We start from the raw sequence: 20883 nt of genomic DNA, 5'->3' as shown, positions 1-20883 counted from the left end.
GTCTATACACCTGGACTTCTCCGGCTCATACTGCTAAAAACATCGTGAGGAATCAAATCGACTTTGTTTTAGTGAACGAGCGTTTTAAGAATTGTGTCAAGTCTGCTAAAACATATCCAGGTGCCGATATAAACTCCGATCATAATCCGGTAGTAGTGACTTTATCGATTAAACTTAAAAAAATGATTGCGCCAAACAAGAGACCTAAAATTGATGTTGCGAAATTGCATAACAAGGATACGAGACTTAAATTACACGCCGCACTTAATAGCAAAATAAATGAGCTTCAACAACAGGTGATAAATGTACCCTTAGAACCTACAAGAATCTGGGATAATTTTAAGTCGGCTATTGTCAGTACTTCTACAGATATTTTGATACCAACACAAGTTGTCAAGAAGAAGGATTGGATTACTGATGATATACTCGATCTAATGACAAAAAGACGTGAGTTGAAGAATGTGGATCCAAAAGAGTATAGAGCAGTTCATAAACAAATTATCGTAAGATGTCAAGACGCTAAAGATGAGTGGTTAAATAATCAATGTCAAGAAATAGAAACATTTGAACAAAAGTATGATTATTTTAATATGTTTAGAAAAATTAAGGATTTAACAGGCACCAAAAAGTCTCATGTATCACTTACTTTGATTGACGAATGCGGAAAAGTTACAATGTCGATTGAAGAAAAATTAAGAACTTGGGAGAAGTATGTAAAGGAACTGTTTAGTGACACAAGAAGTCAGATCCAACCGAATGTCTCAGTTAAAAGTGGACCTGAGATAACCAAAGCCGAAGTCATAAATGCAATAAAAACCGCAAAAACAGGAAAGGCAGTTGGTCCAGATGACATTCCTAGCGAAATATTAAAGCTACTTATGGATGAAAACATACCGATTGTTGTACGCTTATTTAATGCTATATACAGCACTGGTATTATACCTCAAGACTGGCTACAATCTACCTTTGTTACTCTCCCCAAAACCAGTAGCGCCAAAAGGTGCAGTGACTATAGAACTATTTCATTGATGAGTCATGTTCTGAAGATTTTTCTGAAGATTGTCCATAATAGAATTTATCGGAAGATAGAAGAAAATATCTCAAATACTCAATTCGGTTTCAGAAATGGTTTTGGAACACGGGATGCACTTTTTGGATATCAGGTGCTCTTACAACGTTGCTGGGATATGAATCAGTCTGTGTATGTGTGTTTCATAGACTACGAAAAAGCTTTTGACCGAGTCCGTCACGACAAGCTTATGAAAATTCTATGTGACATTGGTCTTGACAACACAGATCTGACAATTATCAAGAATCTTTATTGGCAGCAGAAAGCACGTGTACGAGTCGATTATGCTCTTTCAGAAGAGATCAACATTATGCGTGGTGTACGCCAGGGCTGCATCTTGTCTCCATTGCTGTTCAATATATACGCTGAAGCAATATTTACAGAAGCTCTAGATAACATGGGCGAAGGTATAATGGTGAATGGACACCCAATAAATAATTTGAGATATGCCGATGACACCATTTTGCTAGCGTCCAGTTTCAATGACTTGCAGAGGTTGCTTCAGCGTGTCGATAGCGTGAGTGCGAGCTACGGTCTGAACATAAATCTAAAGAAGACTAAAGTTATGATGGTCGGAAAGTCATCTTTTGTTTCGACAACAGACCTGGTTGTACGTAACGAAGTAGTAGAAAGAGTACACTCGTATAAGTACTTAGGATGCGTCGTAAATGATCGGAGTGACCATAGCATAGAGATTAAGTGCCGGATAGAGCAAGCTAGAAGTGCGTTCATGAAACTGAGTCATTTACTATGCAACCGTTCGCTGAAGATCTCTACAAGGGTGCGATTGGCACGATGCTACGTGTTTTCAGTTCTTTTGTACGGCGTCGAGTCATGGACATTAACTCAGAAAATGAGCGATCGCTTAGAAGCATTTGAAATGTGGGTATGCAGAAGAATTTTGAGAATCTCGTGGACTGATAGAGTCTCAAATGTAAAGGTGTTGCGGTTGCTAAATAAGAAAACAGAGATTTTGAACACCATAAAGCGGCGTAAACTGCAGTACTTTGGTCACATAATGCGCAACGACAAATACCAGCTGCTCCAACTACTAATTCAGGGGAAAATACAAGGGAAAAGACCACCTGGCCGAAGAAGAACCTCTTGGCTCAAAAACCTTAGAACATGGTTCAACATGAGTACCAGATCCCTTTTCCGCGCAGCTGTTTCAAGAGTTAAAATTGCCCTAATGATAGCCGACCTCCGGTAGGAGATGGCACTTTAAGAAGAAGAGCACGTACACAACCACAAGTTATGACGTGTCGGAACGTGATTGGTGCATCAACATAGCACAAGATATTCAGTTGCATTCAAATCCACTTCAGTGTTCTATTATCCAACGTAAAAGACGTACTACCCCTACACATTATTCATTATTTGTGATAACCGCGTTTGTGAAGATGTTTCAAAATTTTGTGACAAACCTTGACCTCTTCGTTACCCTTAGAAACATTGACAGTGGTGGTAGTATAAAAATAGTGATGGCTTGTACAATGAGATAAGGTCCAAACTTGTGTGATGAACATAAAAAGACCGTGAAATCAAATTGTGCAAAGTATTGTTTTAATTTAAATAGAAGATGGCAAAAAGCTCATGGACTGTAAAGGGAGACAACAAGTGCATTATGGAAAACAGGTAGAAAAATATACAAGACGCGTTTAAAAATAGGATGGGACTTTTGATTGACGTTGTCAAACAAGGTCATGGCTCCACCAATGACGGAAACACCGCTAGAAGATTTTTTGCAAGCCCGAACGTGACTGCTGAAATAACTGGTATCAATGAGGACCTAATTAGGCGGTTTTCCATAATTTTAGTAGCAATTTTGTCGGGCTATCAGCTTGACACAGACAAATTTCACGAATATGCTCAAGCCATAATGCAACTGTATTTAAATTGTACAGCTGGTACTATATACCTTCAAGTGTTCATAAAGTTCTTATGTATGGTGCAGCTATCATTGAAAGTTTTGGTCTAATACCAATTGGACACTTATCTGAAGAAGCGGCCGAATCTAGAAATAAAGACTTTCGTAGGTACCGTCAAAACGATTCCAGGAAATGCAATAGAACATCTATAAATGAAGATATGTATTTTGAGCAGCTCTGATCCACTAATTTCAACAAAGGAAAATGTTGCATTCGTTAACGTAGATAGTCTTGACAGTGATTAAATTAAAACAATTACGTGTGATTTACTTGTAATAATTTGTGATTTTATAATTTATAGAATAATGTTAAATGTATTTGTATATTTTGTTTAAGATTTATGGTTATGAATATATATTTACGATTATTAATAATGCTTTTTATTTATTTTATTGATTCATGGTGGATGAGACCTAAAGGGGACACCACTATAAAAAAAAACTGGCCAAGTGCGAGTCGGACTCGCTCATGAAGGGTTCCGTAACAGCAAGTAGATGACATAATATAAAAGTAGTAAAATAACTTGGTTTTACATAGTGTTTGTATGAGCGACAAAGTTATATTTGCGGTTTTTGAAAATGTTTTATTTCTTAAAAACTAATAATGATATCTCGTTCAAACCAATTTTCTTTGTTAGTTTCCATTGAAATCTACAGCATATATTTTTTTCAGTTTTCTCACTCTCTTATTTTAAAACCTATTTTAAAAGTTTTTCCACTTTGAAGCGTCTAACTTTCAAACGATTGATTTTGACGAAAAGTGGTTTTAGTAACCTTAATGTCTTTTTTAAAGACCTATCCATAGGCACCAATCACGGATACGTAAGCCGAAAAAAAAATTTTTTTAATCAGTTCCATGTATGGAGTGTCTCCATTTAATTTTTAAATTTTTAAATTTTTATTCAAAATTCTAATAGCGGTTACCGAAATACACCATCTTACAAAGTTTCAACTATGTAGGGCCAACAGTTTTGGAAATAAATGGCTGTGACATACGGACGGACGGACGGACAGACAGACAGACACGACGAATTTATAAGGGTTCCGTTTTTTGCCATTTGGCTACGGAACCCTAAAAACGCGCCTAGTTCTTAACCTCTAGGGTGGTGTGGAATTAAGAACAAAAATTGAAATTGCGGCCAAATCGGGAAAAATCGTGACCCGAGCATAGGCGCTAAAATAGGACAAAAATACGTTTTATGCATGGGTGAAGTCAATTGTTTGAGAAAATTTGAGAATTCCGAGATTTGGATTGTTTTTTGTTTTGCTCCATACAAAAATAAGTTTGAGTGTTATTTACTCCGAAAATACTAAGTTATCAGAAAAACCACCTCAGAAATAGTTTCTTATAATCAATAGATTAATGCAACCCGATATTCAAAAATTAAAAATATTAAAACTTTTTTTTATCAATGCTAAGTCCACTACCGGCCCGTTTCGATCCACTGTGCAGCAGTTCGGAGATAAACGCGTTCAAACAAACTTTTCAACTTAGTATTAGTGTAGATTCCAATGTGCTGTACACGGCGCTGTACAAATTCACAGTAAATAAGGAAACTAATGATTTTAAAGGTTTTTATTCTAGTCAAAAACGTAACTCAAGGTTGAGGTCTGTTGTCTATAGAATATTAAGTATGATAAATGAAGTTTCAATATCAGGGTGACCACAGGACGGATGGCATTCGACCACAGCCGCGGTCAGGCTATTGTTTTATATGTATCTTCATAAGTAAGTTAGGTAACTCATTGTTTCTTATATGAAGACAAATTGATCAAAATGTCATAGTCAACTTTGATAATGAAGCATAAATAACATTAAATTGAAATAGTAATTGTTTTTGTGGTATAACCCTACTGTTTGACATAGTAATTCGACTGGTTTCAAGCCACGACAGGGGCTTATAATCACAAGTTACAGCCAACTAACATAAAGGGAGTTTATTTGCAACATACTTCTACCTTCTTACCAGTCTTCATCACTATCATCAGTCGGAAGAGATTTACTGGACTAGACGCCTTTGGGGATCTGCCTCAATCCCTACACTTGAGAACTAGGAATTGACAGATAGATTAGTGAATCGGGTGACTGGTAATTAGTGAACGATATTTAAGCACGTGACTGTACTCCTGATTACAAACCACTTTCCCAAAGAAACTATTTTGAAACTTACTAGTTTTATTTTTGTCACAATAACAAAACAACAAAATTTCATTAACGGGCGCGCGTAAAGTTCTAAAATACCTACTTCACTAATTACCAGTCACCCTATATACAGATAAATCTACCAACATAGGTTATTGAGACTGGTCCTTGAATATAACTGCTTCCAAATAACATGTAATTTTCGGAGATGCCACCTGACTATTAATACCAGTAATATATAAATGTCTATCTGTGTACATTCCAGACCTGTCGAACATATTCGAGTCGTTCCTGCCGCAGCTGCTGACGTACCCCAACCCCATCGACCCCCTGAACGGCGACGCCGCCGCCATGTATCTGCACAAACCTGAGGAGTACAAGAAGAAAGTTTCAGGTGCATAATATACCTTATTAACATTTAGATAAAGCCCAATTTTTCATGAATCCTCATTAAAAATTTGGTTGGACATGACCACCATCAACATCATCATGATCAGCCTGTTGTCATTCAACGCTGGACATAGGCCTCTCCAATGGCACGCCACTGAGCTCGATCCTTGTGGATATCGTGGCCCCACTATGACAGCCTTGTTGGTTTATAATTCGATTTGGATTTTTGATGGAAATTCTATGTCAAAAATGTAAAGATAAAGATATTTTTATTTGCATTAACATCAGTGATATTACACATAGGAAATACATGCAATGGTGGTAGGATAGGTACATGAGCTACATGTTATGCCGTCTAGGCGTACAAATAGGCGTATACAACAGTGTTTGGATTGCAAATTCATTAATCATTTTGACTGTTAGTAGTAGCCTTAGCAACAAATAAGATTCGTTTCCCAGATCTGTGTCATTATTTTTTTTTAGGTAAATATTTTTTCTTCTGGTGATGAAAATTAATAAAAAAATAAATTTAATTAAGACCCCATGTTTTCGCCACTGTACCTAATTTAAATGTAGGAGTTAAACTTCCTTCTAAGAAATAGAGGCACGTGTATACAATAAACATGTCTGGAACATACAAATATTGCGCATATGAAGACATTAATGGAGTCTATTATTTATTGCTACCAGAATTGTGATGCGCACTAAATGACGTCCAATTCTAGAATGTATTATTGCAGTTAATGTATAATTTATGAATCTGTCGTGTTTGTTTCTTTGTTTGTTTATATGTATGTGGAAATCTTGGAAAGTACTAGTCTCTTTAACCTGCTTAGCTTAGCTTAAACATAGAAGAAACCACCTGTCCAATTCAAATTAACTTTTCAATGGACTGCACGGTAAGTGCGGTGGCTGCGCAACTGGCTGCCGCGCTACGGGTAGCGGGGTCGATTCTCGCACTGACCAACTCTTTGTGTGATCCACGAATTGTTGTTTTGGGTCTGGGTGTCATGTGTATGTGAAGTTGTATGGTTGCAAAAGCACCTACGACACAGGAGAAAATCCAAGGGTGGGGCAACGTGTTTAAAAAAGACAAAGACAATAATATGATGTAGTTCTACCATTTCATAATTTTTGTCTTGATCAAGGTTATCTATAATTATTTCTGGAGGCTTTTGCCCTATGGCTGATATTATAAGGACTGGTATAGTTAGTTCAAATTGATCCATTTTCTGATGAAACATTATCACAACTCTATCTCCTATTGTCATGTTTCAACATATAGTGTATTGAGACAGACCATTATGTTGCTCGTGCGTTGCCGGAGCTAGGACTACCTTGCGGGCTCCGGCTTGAAAAGCAGGCGTAGGAACGGAGTGGTTTTTAGTCAGTAAGAATCTGTCACTCCCTCTTGCATCACCCAAGGCGGGAGAAGTCATGGGATGATTTTCCCCGCTCAAAAAAGGCCATTATGTTGCTAGGTTAAAGTTTACTACATTTCGATCAGCTGTTGATCTAGTGACATTGTACCACGAGCGACACATAGTCTATCGCGTCTCCATTGACGGTTGCAATATGGCTGCCCGCCAAGTCTTCTTGTACTGACGTATTCACTGTCTCTGCCAGATTGTTCATTATGATATAATAGGTATTAGATACTAATGCATAGTTTAAATAGTGGCTAGGTAATGCTGTGTAACGTGTTGTGTTGGCGGTGTGTGGTCTACAAATTGCTTTTCTGACCACATCAGACTCAGATCAACAATTTGTGGATTGCACAAAGAATTGTTCCGTTCAGGAATTTAATTAGCGATACGGTGCGTCGCAGACAGTTGCCCTGTCACTTTGCCTAAGACACCAGCAACTACATTCATTGCCTATTTTCATAAATTATTGCACAGTGTACAGACTTATACGACTAGTACATAACCCTGTTAAATTGTCATTGTTTGGACATGATTGGCTCAGCTTTATTTATAGCATAAAATAAAACCTTAATCTAAACATTCCAGATTACGTCCGAAGATTCGCGACCGAGGAGGCCCTTTTAGAAAAGGACGCGATCACCGGCATGGGGGGCGCGACCCCCGCCTCGTCGGGCTCCAAGCCGTCCAACGGCAACGCCAACAACAACAGCGACACAGAGAGCTCCATGAGCGAGTTCAGCGACGACGAAGCGCAAGACATGGAGTTATAACATAAGCTACCACAGATAAGTAATACTTGCTCACTCGCCACTGCCTTGTGTGTTTAAAAACGAACGTTTTGTTTGTGGTCTAATGTTTTCGTTTATGGCAACACCTTTTTTAAAACTGTCACTTTGACAGTTCGTCTTTGCTGTCAGTTTTGACAGTTGGTTTTTAGTGTTGCCATGCTTTTTGTTTAGATTGGTCTTCGGATTATGATTTATGACTTGTTTAACTGAAAGATTACCTGTCTTTTAGTTAATTTTCGGATTAATTATGAGTGGAATTATTTTGAATAATTCGATAAAGTATATTTGTTAAAGATGTCTTTCAGTTAAGGGATTGGTCATGCTGACAAACTTTATTCACAATAAGAGTTGCGTTTTGAAAGACACAGTTTTAATTAACGTACCATTCATAAGGCAAGAGCAATAATATTATTACAATTCATAGGTACTTCACGATTCAGTATGGACTATCCCTTAATTCTACAATAATTGCGTATTATTGCATACTGCTGGTCATTTCAAATAAATGTTTGACATCTTAACTACACTTAAACATTGTAAATACTTTAAACTTTAAATGTTTACTTGTATGATGTTATGATATTCTGATATCTTCATAAAAGGTTGTAGTCTTAATAAATGTACTGAGCTGAATAAGTAGGTCGTCGTAATGTGTTTACGTGTGTTCTCTATGTGTAACGTGATTGGCTGATTATCACGCTATAATCGTAGATTAACCAATGAGCTTTATGCTGTATCTACACGTGACTTTATAGGCCAGAAAAAAATTGCTACACACAAATAAAAGATATGTCTACGTTAGACCACAGACAACGCAATATCAACCAAAAGCCAGTTATCTGTACTCATACAGACGTTCGCCGCCATCTTTATATTTAAAAAAAAAGTAAAAGTATCTCTATATATCAATGGACCACGAACTTTGCCAATTTAGAAGTAAAAAAAAATGCTCAGATACCCCCATGGCGGCGAACACAAAACGCTTTAATGTTATATTTTAAAATTATAAATAAATAAAGTATATTATGCATGATGATCGTAATTATATAAAAAAATGGTAAAATTTAACTTTTTTAGTCGTTCGGTGTGTTGGAAAATGTTAAGGTTTCTTAGGAATGTTTGGCTTCTCTTAAATGTGTCTATGCTTAAGATTAGCTAAAAATCGGTAGAGAAAAAAAAGTGTTCACGAATTGTAATGTAGGAGTAGGCTTGGCAACGGATGGGTGGGCGCAACTAGAGCCAATACTTTAAAAATGGGAGCTTAAGAGCAAAATAGCTGTAGAAAGTTAATGGAAATCCTAATTTTCTTCTAAATTAGGGTTTAATATTAGCTCTAGTTGCGTCTAGGATGTAGGGAATTGATTGGTCTAGGTTTATTTGAGCACTATGTTGCTAGAAGCAATGTGGTCGGTGTGTAATCTTGACCTAGGTCAATCATTTCTTCGCGTAGGAATGTAGGTGCGTACTTGTTGGAATTTTAATGTTGCTAGTAGTATTACAATGTTCATAATAATACCAGTATCTATCACTAAATCATGATTAACGATTTTTGTTCCATATCTTTTTAATAGTGGAAGATAGATGAAGAAACCATGACATTTGTTGTTATAGCATAGTGGAGCTGCGCCCTTAGCCCCTTAATTCATATAAAGAATACTAGCAACATTACTATTGCAACAGAAACACCGCTAGGTTAACGTAACGAACATTTAAACATTAGATTTTAACTTAAAGACGTACGCTATATTCTTGAAGATAACTTTCGAAAAAAATATATAATTAAATGTATCATAGACTAACGTAACGTATTTAGTTGGAGAGTTTTCACGACTGGCAACACACACGGTATGAGTGAGCGAGATAGCATTTTGTAAATATCCTATCTGTCCCATAGTATAAATCCAACTTAATGAGCCCGAGTCGTCGGACTAAAGTCATCACTATATCTCATAGGTATTTAATTTTTTTTTATTAATATGATTTTAGTTGTATTCGAAACGATGTGTCATTGTGAAATGTCGATCTCCCTCTTGTGACGACTGGGCTGGGCGGGATTCTTGGCCATTTTACTATCTTATTCTCGAGATTTTAATATTTTTTTCTTTATAATGTATTATTGTATTATAGATTAGTGAACAGCTCCGCTTTAAATAAAGACACTTAGAATCTAATGTTCGATATCTCGATAATTTACTCTTTTATATTCTTCCACTACGGTTGTTCATAGATCTAGTTTATACTAAGTAATTTCCAAAATTCAGTCTCAAATACTAATTATATCATAAATCCAGCTATCATTCTGTCTACCTCAAAAATTCGAATTTGTCTATAATTATATTGCTGAATAATTTCCACCCAGCCCATTTTCGTTGTTGGCAACATCTTTATCGATTGTCTATGCTCTCGCCAATGTTACCTGTTGAAAGAATTGGCGCTTTACTAATAGCGATACTGTGATTTTCATTTCTTCCCTTTGGTTTGTGTGAATGGAAAATAATTGAAGTCAATTCGTCGAAAGAGGTCGAGAATTTTATATATTTAAAAGTAAAAAACTGTACTTAGTTTAATTGCGGTTTGACGATTTTAGATTTGTTTGTTGCTATATTTTTTTTCTTAGCACAATCATTATTTTTTATGCTTCGAACACCGCCAATTTGGTACGATTTTTTTTAATCGAATTTTGATTTTATTCGATATTTTAATATTAAGCTAATTATGCCAACATTAGTCATTGTCATTTATCTTAATTTACTTGTTAAATTTTAAGTAAAATATTGTATTTGTTATGATTCAATACAAAACTGCAAAGGGGGGCATTATTTGACAATATTTTGGTAACATGAAACAAGTTCATATTATGTCTACGGAACGATATAATTTACAAAGACTATTTTTACGTGAATATTAGCCATTTTATAAATATTCTGATGATTGTTTAGAACAAATACTTTTCACCATCTTTACGCTCAGAAATCTTGGATTAGTTTCACAAACGCGAAATGGTCTTTGTAACTCATAATAATTTATACTCATTCAATCTTTTGCAGAAATGAGATAGCGCTATACATTACGTATATCTACATCTCACTCTTATATGTTTTTTCTTACATCGACAATTCACTTCAAAACCGACCATAATACCATATAAATAAAGTATATTTTTTCACAAAGGTTGTGTTGTGGCGGTGTTTACAAGCAGTTTGTTGGCAGAACGCTTCACCAAATACAATAGCATTTTGTTCGAACGCCCAAACTACTGGTTATTTGAAAATTTACATTCAAATTTAGACCCTATAAAAGACTTATTACATCACAAATTTCATTGAAATAATAATAGTAATCAAAGATACAAATATTATATTAGTTAGATTAATTAATAATAGTTTAAACAAAGCAATCTTAGTTGTAATTCAATGCATAGTTACTTGTATAGATATGAGAGAAGTACGTGATGTAAGTTTTCAAATATCCAGTACGGCGCCGGTTCAAGCTGATCCTGCCAGATGTTGGTGTTATAGCAAGTTTTGTGATGTTCTTTTTGTTTAAATATATTTATAAAACCGAATTATTTAATGTTATTATATTGGAATTAATATTATCGATATTATATAATGTACACTCGTGCGCTTCCCTTGTTTAAAATGTTATCGAGTCAGTCGACTTAGATATGTATGTTTCTCAATAATTATACTTAATAAGACTTAAAGTTTTGTATCTGCATGAATGGGTTTACATGGCTGACTGCCGCGGTGAAATATTTATTTTATTACATGACATTACGTTGCCACTTTCCGTTGATGTTAGCCAACATATCAGTGAGCTTGCGCGCGAACCAAAAAGAACATTTCAAAAAATATCTTAATGCAGATCTCTTCTGGCACTTGTACATAATGGCTCGTGTTATATACTCAACCAGTTACTCAGTAAACGTGTTCGTTCATTCGCACGACGCAGTCAGCGCGCGCCATTCTGTACAGGCGCCCCCAATGTTTGACACATTGCGAACTGTAAGTGTTGCAATCTTATTCATAAGTCCTTAGGCTATAATAATATAGAGTTTAAAAACAAACACGAAAAAAAATATAATTAATGATAGACATTTATCGTATCTTTGAAAACTCAGCCATAATAATATATTATATTTTTGGTAATAAGGAAGTAACAAGTTAAAAATTTCTTAGTTGTACTTCAAGGAAAGTTGGGTTGACTGGATTTTGTCTGAAAATTTTATTTGTCCACCCAGCTTTGTCGGTATGAATATACAGTTAGAATAAAGTCGCTGTGGTGTCGATGTGTAGCTTATAATACTTACGGAGAGGATAGCGAGGGCTTTTAAATTCCCACAGATACTCAAATAGTGTCAAAAACAGGAGTAACGAAACGTAAAGTGTAAATGGCAACATTTATAAACAATCGATGGCGGATTTAAAAGCCCTCGTTAGCAATAACAATGGTGACGTGAAACAAGTTTATCAATAAATATGAACTTTTATTTTTTTCTAATGATTGACAATATGGCGCCGATCACGTCACAATTGTTCGGTTTATGGATATAATTATAATCGAGGTTGAATATATTACCAAAATATGACGGGCAATCCGCCCGCGGCACGGAATCATTTATACATGTAACAGAATAAAAGTTTATAATATTATATTTTTATTTCATTACATGTAATAAACTTACGTTATTTTTAAACTATATCTGTCTTTTATTGTCTACTCCTTAGTTATTAATTTTAAATTAGGGTTCATTACCCCTACACCCACTATTTTAAAATGAACCGAAGTTATAAAAAAATTGAATAAGTTTTTTACACATTCCTAAAATAATAATACTTCAATACCTAATTTTATACAAATCAGTTGCTATAAAAAATACGTCATATTGGTTTCATAGGACTGCATAAAATAGGGAAGGAAAATTTTTTGAATGAAATTGAGAAACAAGAGTACCACCAACTTTTAAGTTTGATAAAAATGTACGACTTGGGTAGAGGACGCCCTAGACGGACGTATATCGACCAGATTGGCGATATATTATTAAGGGTACTTTTAATTTGGTACGACGAATATGCAGGCAGACTGATGACTGAAGCGAAAGAGGTGTGAAGATTCGTAGCAATTGACGTTCCATAGTCTACCTAACCCCATGGGAGCTAGGCGTGAGGTTAAGTATGTAGATAAAATGTCGTAAAAATAAAACAACAAATTGATTTATTAACATAAGTAACTATATTAAAAATAAACATTTTAACAACAGGCGCTATGTACATTGTACAGTATGCCATAACCTATCTACACTCATACAGTAAGGGGATGTACATATGCAACTGCCTCGAGACTGGATCACTCAGATCATTACATATATTTGGTTTTTATTAGCATAGAGTCATTTTTAGGTAACATTGGATGTAAGGACGTCAGGGTTAGCGCAGTGGCTGATTGGTCGGCACCACCACAACAAGTTTCAGGGTTTAAAGCTCTCTGTGCAATCACAACTTGTTGTACTGGGTCTAAGAGTGACATGTATGTGAATTTGTATGTTTGTAAACACCCATATACATATCCTAGTATAGGGTAACGTTTCTACAAAAAAAACTTACAAAAAACAAGGTCTTACATTGGACCACAACATCAAGCAACATGTTTAATTATTTATTTATAATCTATAACAAAAATTGTTATAATAAAATGCATTTATATGAACACAAACATGTAGTCTGCCTATGTGATCCAAAGTTACACTGCTTTGGTCCAATGTTATAAAAAATTGCTATGTATAAAATACATAGTTACACATAAATACAATTGGTATTGATACATAGTTGCATATGCCCACCCTCTTGTACCGCCGTAGCAGCGAATGGCAGCGAAAGACATCAAGCTAGTCTGAACCCCAGTATAGATGGGGCTGTGTTATTTTGGTAGGGGGACGATAAAACAGGAGACCCAGATAGTTGCTCACTCTAAGACATAAAAGGCAGTAAAATAATATATAAAAAGTAGTCTTGTATTAAAATAATCCTATCCTACTAAAATAGCTATATATCGCGATTAAGAATTAACTATGCGGACTGAGAATCAGAATAGGAAGTTAATTTAATAAACATTGAGCCATCTTAGAGCAAGTATTTATGTCATAAATGCGATTCTGGTGTTATACAAACAGTATAGCATAATAATAAAGAAATAAAAATAAGGTATACATAAAATGTCCAAGAAAAAAGAATCACTACATAGTATACACGGTGTCCGGGCTCATCCATACATTCACACAACTTGTGATACATATCTATTAATTTATTTAGGAATCATCTAACATATGCAACTAACCTACATTTTGGACTTCCATATTTTTATAAAATACACTTAGATAATAAATTACTTAAGTTTGTACATTTGTAGTAAAGAACAAGAGTGAACATTATTAAATAACATTTCAAATACATTAAAATTGTTTCATCATTACAAGAATTTAGTATTATATTGAATATAAATTAGAAGAGTAAATGAGAAATGTTCACAATTCGTCCCAAAACTATGAACATTGATATTTACTTGAATGGAAGTCCAATAACTAGGTTCCCTAACACCAACCAAGTGAATATTAGACTAATTATTATTACAGTTGACGAAATCAAGCTAGTGGTCACAATACACATGAAATTAAGACAAAGGTATAATATAATACACAGAAAATTGATGAACACATTCATATTAAATACATGATCTTTAGCCTTTACTATGTGCAATACATTTATATGCTTATCTCGGTGGACCTAAAGTTTTAAAAATGCAACATCGAATACACTCTTTCATAAGCTAATATTCTTTTCACATATTGATCACAACACACTTAGAATTCCAATTAAAACATAATTAAGTATTAACAGTCCAGCAATTCAAGATATTAAATAGCATAGCCACAATGAAATCCACATTATAAAGAAACACATTCAAATACTCAAACACTACACTGTTTTAAGCCACTTGCAAATTGTTTTGTCACTACAAATACTTTGTAAAATGACAGATGGCTCAATACTCAAGTACAACTTAAAATTGAGTAGCATTTCAGTATTTGGGCGACAGATATTTAAAGTAATAAAACACTAGTTATTTGCATTACACCTCTATACAAGTTTTCCTTCCACATTTAGCTGCGAAGATAAAATTTCACACTGAATAACTTATTCACTTCAAAAAGCTTTATTCACTTTTAAATCACATATGATCACTAGCTTGACTCGTCTCTCAGTCATCAGAATCACTCATTAACCAATGATGAGGCCGCAGCCGAATTTGAACTGTTGCTTGGCCTGGTTCGCCATACCCGACAGAGCAAATGTGAATGGTAGCGGCTGCAGCTTTTTCTCCAGAACTGCTCCGATGTTCCAATTTGAGTCTACCATTCCTGGAAACAAAAAGTTTATTGGAAAAGTTAAATAAGGATACGCTTTTATGTAGTTAAAGTTTTTGTGTAGTCATGAATTTTTGGGACTAAGGGTTAATTTATACTACTGCAGAGTCGAAGCGCATCGAAGCGTCTTTCTAAAACTGAACATAACAAATTCAACCTTAACTCCACAGCGTAACGCACATATTACTTTTGAGATTTTAAAAAGGCGCGCGCATTCGTCGGAATTCGCGCGTCTGCGCGCGAACAAGGCTTCGACGCTGCGCTAGTATAAATTGACCCTTACGCTGTATAAATCGACCCTAACAGAAAAAAAGTGATTTTTAACTTGGCGGCTGCCATGGTTTATCGTGTAGTAGGGTACTACACCGGTCGGAGCCGCAGTGGACGTTCTCAATGCTTGATGATACATTACTATTATATGCATAAGTTACTGAGACTGAGAGGAACTTTGTCATGAAAACCTGTAGCTAATTCGTAGGTCCAATAGCAATTACAATTTACGAAACAAGAGCACTTACCTCTGAAGATTAGATCTGCCTTGGGGATGTTGACCTGGTAGCCAATGGTGCCGACTGATTCCATACCTCTGAACGAGGTGTCCATTTCCGCCACAACCTGAGAAGACATTAAAATAATAGAGGTTGAGTATAACACATTCTAGAATTCTTTACATATGTCTTGACTTTTGAAGAGCTAGTCAAAAATATAGTAATTTTTGATTTTATAATAACTATCGTGACTCATACTAAATCAACTAAAAATCACTGTTCACTCACATTAATTAATGGAGAAAAGTTCTACTAGTTTCGAGTCACAGAGGGACTCTTCATCATGAGCAACGTGTGCCGACCTACTGACGACGTCGCCGCGTTTATAAATCGTATAATATAGTAAACCGTTATTTACTGCCGCACTCAGAGACATTTAATGATTACTTAAACTACTCCTTAGTAGTAGTAGTTAGTAGATTTTGTATCGAAAACGATTGCTAAGGACTGGGTTAAGTAACCATTAAATGACTCTGAGTGCGCCGGTAACTGTTTCTAACTATTTCTGTTGTTACCTGTAATTGTTCACTGCACTGCTTGAAGTAGCACAAGTGGAAGTTAGCCGAGCTCAGGGTCGCTGATACTTCCGAGTCTGGAAAAAAAATATTAAAATTGACTCATGGTGTACAATTTCACTCATGGTGATATTAATATTGATGGAAGTCTAATACCCGGCTCTTAAAAGACCAAACGAACAAAAGGTGTTCTGGGTGTCCATGCCACTTACTTACCATCAGAGGGAGGCCCAATTATTCCCTTCCTAACTTCTCATTCCCCAACAACCCTTAAATTCCTAACCCCCAAAAGGCCGGCAACGAACTTGTAACGCCTCTTGTGTTTCAGGTGTCTATGGGCGGCGGCGATTGCTTACTATCAGTAGATCCGGCTGCTCGTTTACCGTAAAAAAAGATTATCAGTTTATAAGTCGTCTTACCATCCATGGTATATCTAGCGGCGGCAGAGGTGATGGCGATCTCTCCGCCCATGACGCGGGCGCCCGACTGGTACACCAGCTCCGTGCCCAACGCCAGCCGCTTTGTCACCGACTGGAACATATAACATAGACGTTATGTATGTTACACTATCTTGTTTTTCTTATACAACTACTAGCTTCTGCCCGCGACTTCGTCCGTGGAAAATTAAAAAAATTAGGGTTGTACTACCCCTAACATTTAGGGGAATGAAAAATAGATGTTGGCCGATTCTTATAGATACCGGATAAGCACAAAAGGAGGAGTATGGCAACGAAAACTGTGACACGAGAATTTTATATATTAGAAGATTATAATAAATCATGAAACAAGTACAAAGAGAAGATGCCATAATGTGATTGTGCACTGTGACACAAAGAAACGGCCCTGCCCAATGACATTATAAGTAAAAAACTGGACATAATATGTTATAAGCGCACAGAAAGGGGCACATTAACGTATGGACAATGGGCAACGCTTTTTTTTTTGTTTGGGACTGCCAGATGAATAATAGTGATGGGATGGTTTATAACTACCTGCTCTCCCTGTAAAGTGTCACGCATTATGTTAACGGGAAATATGACATCTCCTCTTTGTACTCTCTTTATGAATTTCACGCTTTGTGATGGTAACATTGTAGAATACGTTTGTCACGGATATCGCAAGAGCCGACTAAGGGACTGCTTATTAAAAACAAATAAATAGCATATAAGTTTTTAAACTGACATGGTCACTAACACTAGAATTGAAACTTAAAACGGGATATTTACCATGTTTTTCAGTATTTATGCACGGATAAACTTTTTTAAAAATCCGTGATCATGGCGCTTGCAACAGTGCCGAAATATCGGAAACTCATAAATATTGAAAAACATGGTAAATATCCCGTTTTAAGATTCAATTCTAGAAATATGAAGCAGCACTCTCCGATGAACCGGGACCTATAAAACTGCGATCTCCAACCCGTCTGGTAAGTGGAGAGTATGGCATCGCCCTCTACATAGAGATAGGAGGGAGAGTCCAGAAGTATCAGTCTAGTAATTTACCTGTAAGTAGTGCCCGACGAACACAGCTGACTTCTCATTGAAATCAGGTTTGCCCACAGCCATCGCGAGCGTGTAGTCGGAACCCTTGTACTCCAGGGTACCCTGGGTGGCTGTCAGCTTGCATTCTTGCACCTATGGAAATAAATAATCACATTTTATCAAACAGTTGCTACATAAAATTTTCTACTGTGTATAAACAAATAATTTCACATATTGAATGGAATGATGGTGCATCACATAACGAATTGTTCTGCGCGGAAACCCACTGTGTCAACTGAACAGTCAAAGCAGTCATTTCTAATACCTGACTTATAAAATACACAGGTAAGGTATTCGTCTGATAAAAATCAGAGATTAGATTAACCAGTTAAATAACTGTATATGGCAACAAGGCGACAAAGTTCCAATTGTTTGATCTGATATGAATTGAAAATTTGATATAAAACTTAAACAACAAGTTCAACAGACTGACTTCATTGCAAACAAAATCATTGCGTTGTTTCACGTCGGTTTTTTGTGAAACCGTGGTATCGCTACGGTCGAGGCGGCCCATTCGTGCCGAAGCATGGCTTTCCCATACTTTAAAACCGTATGTGTAGTAAAATTCTCTTTTGGACCAATGGGTGTTTCAGTCATGATAGTGAGTGTTGGTGATCAATAATATTACCATATAATAAGTTATCAGGAAAACAGTTTTACACACCTGAGCAGCACCCTTCAGCCTAATCTCCGGAGTAAGCTGGTGAATAAGGCTGAAGTTGACATTGCCCGAGGGGTCCACATCTCCGAGGATGACGGGGAAGGCCTCCGAGGGGGAGATCTGCTTGGTACCGATGTATGTTGCTCCTAGTTTGTAGCCATTCTGAGCCGAGCTCATTGTGAGGGTGTGAGACATCTGAAATTATTATATATTATATTTTTGAAACTTATTAACACATTGAACGCCGTGGTGGACACCGGTGACCGGCGTTAGTGGAGCATTTGCCTTCAACAGTTTTCTATTGGCAATCAAAGACTTAGGTACAAACAATAAATAACAATTTTTTTATGAAGGGAACTGCTTTAACTTTTTTCTTAACCACCTCAATTTTTTAAGTTAAGTAATATCCTTAAGTTTAAAGAATACTATGCTGAAAACCATATCAAATGTGTTATTCCAACCATAATCCACCCTGCCTTTTGTCGTTTTGATGTGATTGATTAACAAATATACACACAAACTTTCCCATTTATAATATTAATATTAGTAATGTGTAACATACCTGGAAATGATTGGATAGTCCCCTGTTCACCATCAGTTTGCCGCCCTCGAAGTTCACCGGCATGACGTCTGCAATAAACATTTAATTATCTGATATTGGTTCTTGTTGATATAAACATTAGGTAGTCATTTGATTGAGTACTTGTGAAACCAGACATAATGTGATGGAAAGTAAAGAATTAGGTTTGTACTAGGTACTATACAGACTAATTTAAAATAATAATCAATTTGATACATTTTACTATTAATATAATCTTTTATATTAATAAAAATTAATTGGTAAATGTGTTGCTAAGCACAAATCTCGAGAACAGCTGAGTTAATTTCATTAACTCTTTTTTTTTTTAGGGTTTGTTTTAGTTTAGGAGACGGTTCTTATGTATGAAAAAACTAACAAATATGTGCAGAAAAATGTCTAAGGCAAAACAAGTTCATGGGAGTCCACTAGTAACTTACATAATTAGATTAACTATTTGCATCTGGTTCCGATATTGAGGAAAGACAAGAAGACAAGAGAAAATACTTAACTTCCTATTAAATTTTAAGATCAGGTTGCAAAACATATAGTTATTTATACTTACATATAATAAAATCGTAGGACAGAAACTGTGCATGGAATATTTTTTTTAAAGAATAATTAGGACATCATTTACAGTCAATATTGAAGCCAAAAATATAGATTTTAGAATTTCTGTCTGCTTAACTAAACTCAAAGAGTACTGCATGGATTTACTTCAAATTTTGTATGTATATTAATCGGAACAACATATAGAGTTGCATATACATATTATCACTATCACATTTGGGTTAGGATCTGTGACTCTGAGAAAAATATCCAATGTCAATATTCCATATGGACATGGTCACAGGTATACCTAGTTGTCAATAGATACATAATTGGTTGAATAATAGTACATAAAGTACATAATAATGTACATTATCATATAGAAAAAAATGCTGTTTTTATCATCTTATTTAAGAAGATTTTACAAGACTTATAATTATGATAATACCTCTTGAATACCAAATAAAAAACCGTATGAGATATTAACACGCTACATGCATAGTTACGACCCGTTAGGCTAAATTTTCTTAGAAATTTAATGATTTGCTCTAATTTTTTTTCGCTTTCATTTTTAATTAATGTCTAATTACTTCATTGTATTGCGGTACTTTGCTCTCGTTTTATCACGCGAACTACCTAATAAATAGGAAACTTGGGCGGTTGAGAACATCAGAGGTTGATAACATTCTTATCAACATACAAATACAGTACCTAGAGATAGTCCATTAAATGTCAGTCTACACTTCACACTACAAACTGTATGAATATTTCACATGCTTTACCTATTTTGACCTAAGAAACACGATTATTGTGGTTTCTAAACGATAATTTTGTGTACATTGGAGTAAATTATCAATTATTACATCACAAGATAACCCAACTTTTATGTCGGCACTTAAATGTATTTGCCGCCGTTTTCTGACTGAACGCGTAACCTTAATAGCTTTTTACGAATGTAATTAACATTTTAATCACTCTTGATATTCGCTAAAACAGTTAAAATGTGTATAAAAATTACCCTTGGTCTTTTTGTGGATCTCATCTAGCGTTCCAGGATTTTCACGTTTGTTCTCACTTTCAGCGGAATTTACATCGACGTTTGTGAGTCCTGAGTTGTAAACACGGTATCTACTGGATATAGCACCCATTTTAGTGTTGAATTCGTAATACTTTTCCTAAATTCAACAGAAATCGATGAACATGTGCAATGAAACACAATTCTGTGGAATAAAAGACAATCGCAGTAGCGTGAAGTTGACAGCACTGAATACCAACATAATCAATAGACGACTTCTACCAATGACAAAAGAACCCAATCTCCATTG

General features: G+C 35.5%; 2 protein-coding genes across 2 annotated transcripts in view; one reads left to right on the top strand and one right to left on the bottom strand.

The window, feature by feature from the left end:
• Positions 1–12446, top strand: part of LOC118280698 (ubiquitin-conjugating enzyme E2 H) — a 29412-nt gene extending 16966 nt beyond the window's left edge. Inside the window, exons 4-5 of the mRNA XM_035601005.2 lie at positions 5405–5533; positions 7542–12446. Coding sequence (XP_035456898.1) covers positions 5405–5533; positions 7542–7726 — 314 coding nt within the window. The 3' untranslated portion in view covers positions 7727–12446. The remainder of the gene's footprint in view (positions 1–5404; positions 5534–7541) is intronic.
• Positions 12447–12956: 510 nt separating this feature from the next.
• LOC118280699 (mitochondrial import receptor subunit TOM40 homolog 1) lies at positions 12957–20837 on the bottom strand. Its single transcript, XM_035601006.2, has 8 exons — positions 20577–20837; positions 18995–19062; positions 18436–18627; positions 17733–17864; positions 16650–16761; positions 16231–16307; positions 15686–15782; positions 12957–15161 (listed from the first exon to the last, which is right to left on the bottom strand). The coding sequence occupies exons 1-8, from the start codon at positions 20704–20706 to the stop codon at positions 15022–15024; spliced, it is 948 nt and encodes a 315-aa protein (XP_035456899.1). The 5' UTR covers positions 20707–20837; the 3' UTR covers positions 12957–15021.
• Between the last annotated feature and the right edge of the window lie 46 nt (positions 20838–20883).

This window comes from Spodoptera frugiperda, chromosome 16 (assembly GCF_023101765.2).
Source record: "Spodoptera frugiperda isolate SF20-4 chromosome 16, AGI-APGP_CSIRO_Sfru_2.0, whole genome shotgun sequence".
Taxonomy (NCBI): Eukaryota; Metazoa; Arthropoda; class Insecta; order Lepidoptera; family Noctuidae; genus Spodoptera; species Spodoptera frugiperda.
This window is presented reverse-complemented; position numbering and strand designations above follow the sequence as displayed.